Source organism: Lepidochelys kempii, chromosome 25 (genome assembly GCF_965140265.1).
Source record: "Lepidochelys kempii isolate rLepKem1 chromosome 25, rLepKem1.hap2, whole genome shotgun sequence".
In the NCBI taxonomy this organism is placed as follows: Eukaryota; Metazoa; Chordata; order Testudines; family Cheloniidae; genus Lepidochelys; species Lepidochelys kempii.
Window position 1 is genome coordinate 9915636 of NC_133280.1, and position 12179 is coordinate 9927814.

Sequence of the window (12179 nt, forward strand, 5' to 3'; positions counted from 1 at the left end):
TGCCATTATCTTTATGTCTCAGTTTTTATCACAAACATTACTATAATCAGCCAGGCCTGGAAATATTACATTTGCACCACAAATATAATTTGGAGGGAGTGGGGAAAGGAAAGGGAAAAAAGTGTTTTATTTTGCAATTGGGTTGGATGCTAAAGGAGAAAATTGGATGTATTACAGTATTTAAATTGAGCCCCTAGCCCTGAATGATAAAGAAAGAAATCTCTCCTCTTGGAAGGTGTATTGACTCAACAGTGGAAAGGAGATGATAACATTTCAGAGCCATTTGAAACATTTTTTGGGGGTGGGTGGGGGGAACGCTATTTCAAGTTGGGAGAATTTGAGTCTTGGGTAATAGCTGCTCTGCTGTAGAAAACAGATCTGGGTGACTGACGCAACTCTGCTGCACATTCTAATGTGAGAGATGAGAAAGGACGACAAGAAAGAGGGAATGAGTGACAAAGGATCGGGGGGAAGGCTACGGAAGAGAAAACGAAAAGGGAAGAGACCAGTGAAGAAGCGAGAGAGGGAGAAAGACAGAGGAGGGAAAGAAGTGAAAGAGGGAAATCTAGGAAGAGCGAGAGGATAAGAAGCGGGGAGATGCTAGGAGGCAGTATGCCAAGCTGAATTAAAGTGGCACTGAAAGGAGCGAGGTGCAGATGTGCTGGTGGTTTGCTGCTGGCCTCTGAATGAAGTTTGCTTCAGTGTCTGGAGGATTTGTGGATTCAGTGTCGGTTTGTCCTCTTCAGTACCAGGACCCTCTCCAACTGGGCAGAAAAGGCCACATTAAAGGGGAAAGGCTCCCATCTCCAACCCCAACGCTCACTGGAGAAAGGATGCATGGAAAGGGAGCCACAATGCTGGTGTCTGCCATTCCCATTCCAGGCCAGGATGCCAGATTCCTGGCTGCGTCGCTCCCTCAGCTGCGGCTCTGCATTGGCTTTGTAGTCTTAGGGGTGCCCAGGTTAATTACGCCACATTTGACCAAGGGTCTTTGATCACTGGAATGGCAGCTCACAACATTTCCAGGAGTGGCTGATGTCAGCTGATGCAGCTGCCCTGCGCAAGGGGAGGCAGAGAACCCTTGAGCTGAGAAGAAAAGGAAGGGGAAGAAAAACCAGCAAGAAGAGAGAGAGACACAGGAAGGGAATGAAAAGGGGAGAAAGCTGCTGCCTGAGAGGAGTGCATGCGAGAACATGGTGGGCAGGGAACAATACGAGCGGAGAGGGAGGGGGATAAATGCGATTCCATGGGAATGCCTTGAAACATAAGGGGAAGGTTTCAGAGGGCCAATTGCAGGTCTAGGCCCAGCAGGTCTCTCCTCTCCCCATAAAACCTTTCAAGTGCTGCAGAGCTGAGCTGAGCTGTAATAGCGGAGGAGGAATTGCAGCACCACTGACCCCAGGGATGAAAGAGGGCGAGGGCACCCGTTTCCCAGTGCAGCAGAAAGGTTCAGGGGAACGAGAGGCAGACAGATCCCTCAGTGGCTTTTGTCGTTCCTCGGCTCTGTCCCTGCCTTCTCGCCGTGACCCCGTTTCTTTGTGCTTGGACCGGAAGCAGCCCTGCCACAAGGAATACGTCAAAGGGATGAAAGAATCAGGGTTTGGGAGGGCAGCTGCGTGGCAGCCAGAGCCTGGCTCCAGGAGATCAGTCTAGCAAAGGTCAATGCTGTCTGTTCTTCCTCTCTGCACTGACCCTGGTGCGGCCAGTACAGCCGTCAGAGACAATGCGATGGGGGTGGAAAAGCAGGTGGCCTCAGATATCCCCATGTCTGTTCTATACCTCTGCTGTTTGCCGGTCTACATTCGCTGCGTGTTCTGCCTGGCCCAGGGGTGCAGCAACTGTTCGGTGCAAGACTGTGCTGAGGGTCATGGTTTGTGTGTATAAAAAGATCTTCTGTACTTTCCACCGTATGCATCCGATGAAGTGAGCTGTAGCTCACGAAAGCTTATGCTCAAATAAATTGGTTAGTCTCTAAGGTGCCACAAGTCCTCCTTTCCAGTTGGAGTCTGTTTCCCTAGGAGTGGGAGCACTTCAGACACTGCGTCCTCAGTGCTGGGGGAGCAGGGCCAGGCCAGCCCAGGGCGCAAAAACCCCCTTCACTGGATCTGCAGTGCTGGTGATCGCTCTGGACAGAGCGGGGCCGACCCCCTCCAAGCTGGAAGGATGGCTTGAGGGGAGCGTAAGAGGAGATTATCGACAGGGCTCTGAGGACCACTGGCCTCCTAGTGAGCACATGCCTCACTCCAGGGCTGTGCCAGGAGAGGATTTGGGGACTTTTAGATCAACACCAGTTGATCCTGTGTGAGACAGGATCTGACTTTCCCTTCCCATCTCAGTGCCCTACGTCTGCTGCTCTCTCCCCCACATCTCACCCCTACCTCCTGACTGGGGTGCTCCAACCTCTGGTTTTCTTGTCAGCTGACACTAGAGTTTCCATCCTACTGCACCTGCAGCCTTAGAATTTCCTGGCCTTTGCCTCTCAGGTCCATGTGGCTGGTCTGTGAGGTCCCCAGCGAGAGGAGCCGCTCTGAACTCCGGCAGGGCCACAGAGCCATCTCCTTCCAACCTCACGGGCTTCCATGCTGCTGACAGGTTTGCTCAGCCCTCTGGCCAATTCTCTGCTGGGCCAGAGCCGCTGATCTCGTAGGCAGCACGGAAAGGTGATCGATACCCCTCTGGTTCCAGCCTTTCCTCCAGGTAAACCTTACTCAAGTACTCACAACCCCTGCTGATGTATGCAGCCCTGTTCCCTGCCCAGAAGTCTACACCACACCTCCTGCACAGCACAAACTGGACCAGGTTCGAGTTTCCCTTTATCAGCTGGGTGGTTTGAGGAGGTGGGAGTCCTTAGCTGTATTGGGGATGGAGCATATCTAGTATAGGCGATCGGGAGGTGTAATGAGTTGGTTCTCTGCTGTATTGGGTGGGAGGATGTTCTCTTCAAGGGAGAACTGGGAGTTCCCTGGTTCAGAGGACTGGGGGGAGGGGTTATGCATTGGGAATGCTCTGCTTGGCTGTATTAAGGTGGGAGGTTCTCTGGGGTACAGGACTGGGGGTGTGGTGAGCTGAGGGTTCTCTGCGGTACTAGGGTAGGAGACTGTCTTTAGGGAGAATCAGGTCTTCAGTGCTGGATTGGGGAAATTGTTCCTCTGCATAACAAGGTTGCGAGATGTGATGAGCTGCATAGAGAGGAAAGAGTTTCTCCAATTCTGGGCCGTGGGGAGTGAGACGAGTTCCAAAGGGCAGGGAAGGGGAGGGGGAGAGCCTCTCACCTGCACCCTTGGTCGTGACCAGTTTGGGTTTGCTGCGGGCGCCGTCCCCTTTCATGGTGTAAGCCGCCACTGTGATGGAGTACGAGGTCTCGGGCTGGAGCCCAGCAATGATCATTTCCTGTTTGCAAGATCCCAAAGAGAGAGAGAGATTTTTGTTTTTTAAAACAAAAGCTTGTTTCCTTGCAAGAGCCTTAGCCCTCTCCAGCATGCAGGAACGTTCACCGACACTGAAAACACAAGGCAGTTCTAGGAAAACATGGAGGGGGGTGGGGGAGGCACGCACGCTATGAAACACAACCACCCCAGCTGCGAACAGACTGGGCGTCCGCAGGGACCAGGATGAAACACACGCTCCCTTGAATCCACCTCAAACGCAGCCCCTACCTCAACACCAACCGGTTCAGCCATCAAAACATGGCCATGCTCTTCAAAGCTTCCCGCTCTCCCACACAGTCTCAGAGGAGGGCTCCGTGGCATCAAGGAGATTAAACTCTCCCCCGCACACCCACCAGTGAGAGACTTTAAAAAAAAAAAAAAACCAAAAAAACAAAACCAAACCCCACCGTCTGTAATATTAAAGGGATTGCTTTAATGCAAACTGCAAGGTGACATTTGCTGCTTGCATACTAGGGCTCTGTGTTACTTTCACAACACCCCCCCACCACCACCACCATTCTCTTTCACTCTCACCACACCTGGCTCCTAAAGAGCTTTTGTTATGAAGCAGGACTCTAGCCTGGCCCTTGGCAGTGAGGTATTCTGCCCTTCAAAGACTGTTATAACAAGAACGCCCAAGTTAAACCAAGCAGGATGGGGGCATGCACAGCAGGGTTTTCCCCAGAGTCCTGGGCAGCAGGGCGAAGGGAACCTTGCATTTGTTTGATCTCCCTTCCCTCTACAAAGTCTAGGCCCCAGGCTAGCACTTGGGAAAAATTTTCTGCTCCTGAGAACATCTGTCCTGCCCAAAGTGGGGCAGGCAGTGAGAGAGTGGACCTTAAAAACAACATGCTGCTGAGGAGGAGGGATGGTCTAGTGGTTAGGGCCCAAGCCTCAGACCTACAAGCGCGGCCTTCAATTCCCTGCTCTGACATAAACTTTCTGTGTGACCCTGGGCAAGTCACTTAGGCTGCGACAACCAAAGACCCGCAGCCTGGCCACAGCTGACTTGGGCTTGTGGGGCTCGGGCTGAAGGGCTAAACATTGCAGTGTCGATGTTTGGGCTGGAGCCCCGGTGATGGGGATGGGTCTCAGTGCCCAGGCTCCAGCCTGAGCCTGAACATCGACACCGCAATGTTTACCCTGCAGCCCGAGCCCCAGTCAACTGACCAGGGCTCTGATACTGAGTGCCGCAGGTTTCTTATTGTAGCGTAGATGTACCTCTAGGGTCTACCTACACTGCAGCTGGGAGTGCGCTTCCCAGGTCAGGGAGACAGACACACGATAGCTCTGCTTGTGCGCTGTTGCTAAAAACAGCGATGGAACCAGAGTTAGCCCGGGCAGCAGCTTGGGGTGGGTGTCCGAATACCATCCTGCCCGGACCCCTGGGGGGCATTCTTAGGAGGCGAGCCCACGCTATCCCTAGCTACGCTGCTATCTTCAGCATGCTAACTCGAGCACAGCTAGCTTGTCTGTCTATTCATGCTGGGAAGTACCCTCCCACCTGTAACGTAGACGTCCCCTTAGCCTTGCTGGGTATGTCTACACTGCCGTTAAAACCCTGTAGCTGGTCCTTGCCAACTGGCCTGGGCTCACGGGGCTCAGGCTAAGGGGTCTGCAGTGTAGATGTTCGGGCTGGGGTGTAGATGTCCCCAAGCTCTGGGACCCTCCCGCATCACAGAGTTCTGGAGCCTGAGCCCAAATGTCTACACCACGATTACACAGCCCCCTTAGCCCCAGCCCAAGTCAGCTGGCATGAGCCAGCCATCGGTTTTTAATTGAAGTGTAGACACACCCTCTGCTCCCCATCTGTACAAGGAGGATAAGCGCACTGCCCTGCCTCACAGGATTCAAGATTAAAGAAAAGGAGTACTTGTGGCACCTTAGAGACTAACCAATTTATTTGAGCATGAGCTTTCGTGAGCTACAGCTCACTTCATCGGATGCATCCGATGAAGTGAGCTGTAGCTCATGAAAGCTCATGCTCAAATAAATTGGTTAGTCTCTAAGGTGCCACAAGTACTCCTTTTCTTTTTGCGAATACAGACTAACACGGCTGTTACTCTGAAACCTGCATTCAAGATTGCGATGCTCTTTGAGATCTCATGAAAAGCACTGTATGAGAGCCGAGCATCATTCTTAGCAGGAAATCAAGATTTCAGCCTAAGTATTTTTATTCTAGCAGCCTAAGCCTCAGTACCTGCTAGCCCAAGGGAGGGATGCCTTCCCCCATTGCTTTGTGGCTACCGTCGTCCTTAAAACCATGCCAGCATGCAAGTGGAAGAAGTAAACACTGCAGCTGGGAGCAAGCACCCCAACCCAGAAACACAGACTCGCACTAACACTGCTTGGACTAGTGCGCTACAAAGAGCTGTCTGGACATTGTGGCCTGGGCTAGACACCCAGCGTGGACCCAGGGGATCAGGTGGGCTGATACTCTACCCACGCTGTGAGGAATCCTCCCAACTGCAGTGTAGACACACCCTAGAACCACAAAGTTGATTTTAAGGTCCAGCCCCTTGTGAGTTGCTAGGGCTAGCAGGGAGTGCTTTGTGCCAGTGAACAGCTGGGAACCTCGGCTTTCTAATGGCACAAAGGGTTCACATTCAAGCCCGGATGGTTTAGAAGCTACTGAGTTCTTACGTCTCTATCCCAGCAATGTTTCTTCAACAGGGGACCAGGTCTCTGACAGAGTCGCAGACCTTGCTCCCACCAGCCCGTCTTTAAATATGCAGCTTAGTTAGTTTGGTCCCACTTTGATGTTTGGATTGCTTCCACTATCGAGAAGCAGCTGACTCGACCTTCCCTAAGAGCTCGGGGGAAAACCCTGCGCTATTGCCATGTGCTGACTAAAGGAGCAGTCGGGATGGCATTGCGAAGAGTACAGGGTGGGTCGCAGAACAATGCATAGAAACACCATAACAGGCTTGAAAATAGACAAACTAGCACTGAAAAAATAAATAAAGAAGAGACAAATGTCACACCACAAATGAAGAGGGTGGAAGGGAGAGGACAGAACCGGGACCAGGCAGGAAGCGTTTTACTTACATATTCAGCAGTGTCATCTGTTTCCCACTGAGCAGAGAACAAGAGAGGATTTGCAAGTGAGAACACAAGGGGGAGAAGAGGGAAGAGAGAGACACACAAAGCATGAGGAAGAAATCCCCGGGCAAGTGGCAACTGGAGGTCAGAGGTTACCAGGCTAAGGTGAAGAAAGAAGTAGAATGGGAGAGGTTAGTAGATTTTGTAGTGACCTCGGCTTGATTTAAAGGAATGGGGCCCCGCCCTGGGGCCTCCCAGAAACGGGAAGGATGGAGCCTACTTATCCCAGTGTTGGGAGAATGGCTCATGGTCTTCCTCAACAGCTACAGTCTGGAAGTGTGAACTAACTGAAAATGACAAGGGACTTGTTTGTCGGAGAGATGCTGTGCCACTTACCAGTATTTTGGGTCACTTGGGGCTATAACCCAAACAGATGGCTAGGTTGCCCTCCCCACAAGCCGCCATGGGAAAGGAAGGGGGGCAAGAAAGTCCTCACCTGGGCATCAGCCAGCATGACATCCTTGATCTGGGGCAACCCCTTGGCCTCTCCATTCTCCATGCGCACATAGTGGACCTGATAGCCACGGATCTGCCCGTGCTGGCGGTTCTGGACTGGAGAGCGCCAGAACACTTGGATGGCCGTCGAGTTCAGAACCTCCACCTCCACTTTACGAGGTGGGGCGCTGGGCACTGTGGGGAAGGGAGAGAAAAGAGGGTACAGGCATTAAGGCTTAGCACTGGATGCCCATCCAGGTTGCATGGGGCAGACACATACTGCATCTAGAGCCTTGCAAGTGGGCTGAGAGTCAACGAGACTTGTGGAAGGCCACCACAACTGCCATCGCACGCGGTCATGGGCAGCGTCTGGATGGCCGCAGAATAGCTTGCCGATCTGGATGCACGAAGGTGAGCTCACATCTTCTCTCTCTGCTCAACCTTCCTTCCATGAGCCCCTTCCTCAGAGCTGCCTGCCCAGAAGGAGCTGTATAATTCTGAATTAAACCCACGGGCAAACCTGATTTCTGAGGACCTAGCCAAGGAAAGCTTTGGCTGTGCTTGAGGGACACTGTCTGGGACAATGCTTGAAGCAAGGGAGATGGGACTGAGCCAGCCCTTTCAAGGCATTTAAATGCATCTGGTACTCAGCAGCAGTGGTCTGACCTCAGGGCATGAAATGGGAAGAGATGCCCTGGAAAGAATTCGGATGGAAAAAGGATTTGGAGCAGTGTATGGGAGCCTGGCCAGGACAACACTACATCTCTGTCTCCCAAGGGCACCGGAACGGGGCTGGCCAGGGGGCCATGACCCTCCCACTTTTTACTGGCCGTAAGGGCGAGCAATGGGAGGGAGGGGCAGAGAGGAGCAAGCCAGGGGTGGGGGTTTGGGGGAAAGGGCAGCGTGGGGGCAGCATCTTGGGGCAATGGGTGGCTGGAGGGCAGGGCCTCGGGAAGAAGGGACGGTACGGGGGTGAGCCTCAGGGGACGGGGTGGGGCCACGGTTCGGGCGCCTGTAGCCCCCCCGCTTTTAGGGTGCTTCTGCCGCTCCTGCTGTCTCCTATTACTCTGAGCAAGTTATTACCTCCATTAGTGGGTATCGTGTTAGGATATAGGCAGAGGGGTGGGCAAATGGGGGAGCTGTTAAAGGTGACCCTGCAACGGAAAAGAAAATTGGACTTGGGTCCTTTTCTGCTTGTTTGTGATGGAGGAAGAGAGCCCAGAAAGGTTTTGTTTGTTTTTTAAATGGTTTCCCCTTTTTCGCTTGCTTTATTTTACCCAAGAAATATCCGTTAAAGCAAGTCTTCCCTGCTCTTGCTTGAGGTCTCCTTAGGAGAACCAGAGGACTGGAACAAGAGCTCTCAGTTCTTTCATGAAGGGGCTGGGGTGTTACTACTTTAACAAAGAGATCCCTTCTCCTGTTTCTCTGTTTGTTGAGTTAAATATGCCTTAACGACAAAAATGGGAAGGAAGGAACCCTCACATATTTTTAAATAATTCTGGCTACAAATCCTGTCCCCTCTCAATGGTCCAGATTCTACATCCTTGATAGCTGTGAGGTCATAATCTAACTAGCTCTCCAGCCTGCCACAGAATTTCCTCGGGAAAGCAGTGGGGACAAGACTTGAATGCTTGGATGTTTAAAAAAAAAAAATCAAGTAGGAAAAAAAAGCCATAAAGGACCTGATTCTCAGAGGGGCTGATGTCCATAGCAGCTGTTTTTGGGATGAGGAAATCTGGGGTCGGGGTGTGTGGGGGGAACTTTCAGGCCTTCTTCTGGCATAAAAAGTGGCAAAAAAAGGGACCCAAAAATCCAATGTCTTTTCCTTTGCAGGGAAGTCTCCTCAGTCACGTATTTGTGGGGGACTCGGGAGGAAAGGAAACCGAAAGGAGACAGAATTACCATCTTCGTCTGTTCGGACAACAACTGGCGAGCTCTCCGGGCCTGGCCCCACCTCCGTGTGCGCCACCACAGTGATGCGATATTCTGTCCACTTTTCCAGCTGTTCTAGGAGAATCTGATTGGTGGTTGGGGGGATATCATTCACCTCCTTCAGTTCCGTGTCCTCAGAGTCCAGCGCTCGATAGCGGACGCTGTATTCAGCCAGGACACCATTTTGGCTCTCGGCCGGCGGAGGCCGCCAACTTACCAGAATGGCAGTGGATCTGGTGCTGACGCAGTTTATGTCTTGAGGGGGGGCAGACGGTTCTATGAGGGGGGGGAAATTCAGGGGGGAAGGGAAGAAGGGGAAAAAAAACAAAAGATGGGAAAGATAAAAAAAAATAACAAAAAAATCTAAAATAAAACGTACAAAAAATTTGAGTTAGGAAGATAAATTAAAAAAAAGAGAGGGGGTTGGGTTTGTTTTTTTTAAAAAAAAATAAATAAATAAATAAATAAATAAATAAATAAATAAATAAATAAATAAATAAATAAAGGCAAGAGAAACGAAACGGGGGCATCGGAACATAAACGTTACAAAGCAAAGGAATAAAACACAGAGCGGGCTAGCCCAAAGTGACCTTCATTTTCAGCTACAGGTGATTGGACCACAGCTGAGCAGCCAGCCCTTCCTTCCTGGGATGGGCAGCTTTTAGCCCCTGTTTTTAAAGCAGCCTTGCAAACTTCAATACAACCAAAGGCAAGATGAACTGGTAAAGTTGCATTAAGCCAAAGTTTTTAAACTAGGCTTCATAACACCAAGATTTGCAAAAGGGACTAACTAAAGGATCTGATTTTCAAAGGTATTTAGGTGTCTAAAGATGCAGATGTGTGCCTAGCAGGATTGTCAAAAGCACCTAAAAGTGCCTAACTCTCATTGGAGTGAGGTGTCTAAGCCACCTAGGTGTGTTCGAAAATCCTATTAGGCACTTATCTGCATCTTTAGGTGCCTAAATACCTTTGAAAATCTGACCCTAGGTGATTTTGGATGCATTGATTCTCAGAGGGCGGGTGCTCAGCATTTTCTGAAAGTCAGAAATGTGTCTCAGGTTAGGGACCTAAACTCAATAGCCATTTTGGAAAATCCTGGCTTTAAGTCCATGGTTAGGCACCTAAATTCGACAATGTTGGCCTTAAGTTCCCCACCCCCATGTGTTATCATCATCTGTAAGCCTGATAAGGGCCAGGTGATGCACATGTGTGTCTGAGCTGGTAGATTTGCAAGGCAAGTTTGCTGCTGTGCTCTAAATTAATAAACCGCAGTCCCAGTAGATAGCTTTTCAGCCCCTGCAGGGACGGGCAGGCAGATGCTTGGAGCATGCTTGCAAAACCCAAGATGTCCGTCAGGATGAATACAGAAATGCTGACCCCCATTTAAAGGTTATTTAAAGATTCCTGGGCCAAATCCTGGAGTCCCTATGCAAAGTCCCACTGAAATCAATCAGGGATTTAGCTGACCATAAAGGGCTCAACTGTGGTCTGACAGTGGGGAAATCAGGGCTAAATTCACTGAAGTCAATGGAGTTACACTGATCTATAATGAGCATGACCGAAGGGAGACTTGCCCCCAGGACTACAGGGTTGGAATCCCTTTAGTTTGTACTACCAAACACCCTGCTGGGGTGTTTAACAATCTCCCCGTCTGCTTTAAAAAAATCTAACCGACTTTTCACCATTTGTGCTGCCCCTTCCCTTTACTCTGCTTGATCAGTGAAAACAGATTAATCACTTTCACTTCGGTTTACATAATCAGTTTCCCTTTCTGGCTTTCACGCCCTGTTGTGTTTGGGTAGCAAACTTTACATCATATGGGATTTTTTAAAAAAGCTGATTTTCACTGATTTCTTTATTAATTGAACACAAACTCTTCTACTAAGATTAGTTTTGGTCAGATCTTCTCTCTCTCCCTGCACCCAAAACCTTAAGTTTTGGGCCTAAACCGCCTTCACAGGGCTCCTTTAACAAATCAATTAAAGCTTTCCCCAATTCACTCCTTCCCATCAAGAAAAGGAGATTTCTATGTAGTGATTAGGCAAAGTTCTGCTCCCTTCAGCTGGCTAGCCACGCCAAATAATAGAAAACATGTCAAACAAACAACCAAAGAAACAAACTTGAAACAAAAAATAAATCAATCCATTAATTTCAAAACGAAAGATCTCTCAGAAAGGAAATCATAATAATAAAATAATATCGATATATAAAGCAAATCCTTCCAGAACGTTCCCAGTCTGTTTACCTACCTTCCAAACTTCAACTGCTAACTTATAAGACTTTCTTACGTGAGAACAAGAGAAACTGAGCTACGAGGCCAGACCAAGCTCCTGGTGGGTTTCTGAAAACTATTTGCTTTTAGGATATTGCCCTTCCTTGACAACTCCTCTACGCTGGCTAGTCTCCCCCTCCCCTGGTTACCTAGATACTGCAGTATTGATAGACTATCAGTCTCTGATCTATCTTATTTCTGACAGATACCAGCATCCAGACTGGCGATAGCGTGGCCAGATTCCCCATAACAGACATTTCTCTCCACCTGGCCTGACCATAAAGGATGATGAAGCAAAACAGGCCCGTGTGCTGTTCCCTTCTGCATCTTAGAGACATCTATGACTTTTTCATACTGAGCTGGAAGACGAAACAGCCCCAAGGTGCCTCCAGCTACCTGTCCTCGGCACCCAACACTCAGCCCCGTGGGTGGGGTCAAAAACTGCTTCCACTCCTCCGAACCCAGCTGAAGCCACAAGGGCTGCGAAACCCACTGCGGAGAGGGTCTGACCTGACCTACCCTTTCCATCCTGAGCCTAAGGCTCCTGACACTCATCATGAAAGCCCCAGTAGGCAGAGCACGGTGCTCCGGCCTGCACTTGGGAGCGCTGTTTCCATCAGCGGTGGCTGTGCCTGGCACTCTCACTCACCCTCTAAGCTCCAGCATGAGGACCTGCCGCATGTTCCCGGAGCGAGACCTCCTTTCGGGATCATTTGTAGCACTTTCCCTGGTTAAAAGGGGGGGGGGGGACCTATGCCCCACACTGCTCTCAACTGACCACAACGCCTGGAGGAAAACACGCACCAAGTGCTGGCCAAGTTGGAGAGACACTCTTGGGAGTTCATGGTACAGTGAGTTTCCTTCACAATCCAGCCCAACCTGCATGGAACCGGGGGTTGTGGTGCACATGGAGAACAGGTGATATGCTTCACTTATTCCAGGGAGCTGTGTGCAGTAGACAAAGAAGCTCTGCAGATCTGGGCTCCACCTCTCCATCAAATGTCTTGGCT

General features: G+C 50.3%; 1 protein-coding gene across 8 annotated transcripts in view; it reads right to left on the reverse strand.

Moving 5' to 3' along the window:
* The window catches only part of PTPRS (protein tyrosine phosphatase receptor type S), a 247487-nt gene that overhangs the window by 41058 nt on the left and 194250 nt on the right, over nucleotides 1-12179 (reverse strand). For 4 of the 8 annotated variants that reach the window (XM_073323718.1, XM_073323714.1, XM_073323716.1 and 1 more), the window contains exons 11-14: nucleotides 8868-9173; nucleotides 6967-7160; nucleotides 6477-6503; nucleotides 3273-3390 (exon numbers count right to left, since the gene is read on the reverse strand). The exons of 2 other annotated variants lie outside the window; for them this stretch is intronic. In XM_073323718.1, coding sequence (XP_073179819.1) covers nucleotides 3273-3390; nucleotides 6477-6503; nucleotides 6967-7160; nucleotides 8868-9173 — 645 coding nt within the window. The remainder of the gene's footprint in view (nucleotides 1-3272; nucleotides 3391-6476; nucleotides 6504-6966; nucleotides 7161-8867; nucleotides 9174-12179) is intronic. 2 more of the 8 variants (XM_073323720.1, XM_073323717.1) reach the window with 1 other exon arrangement.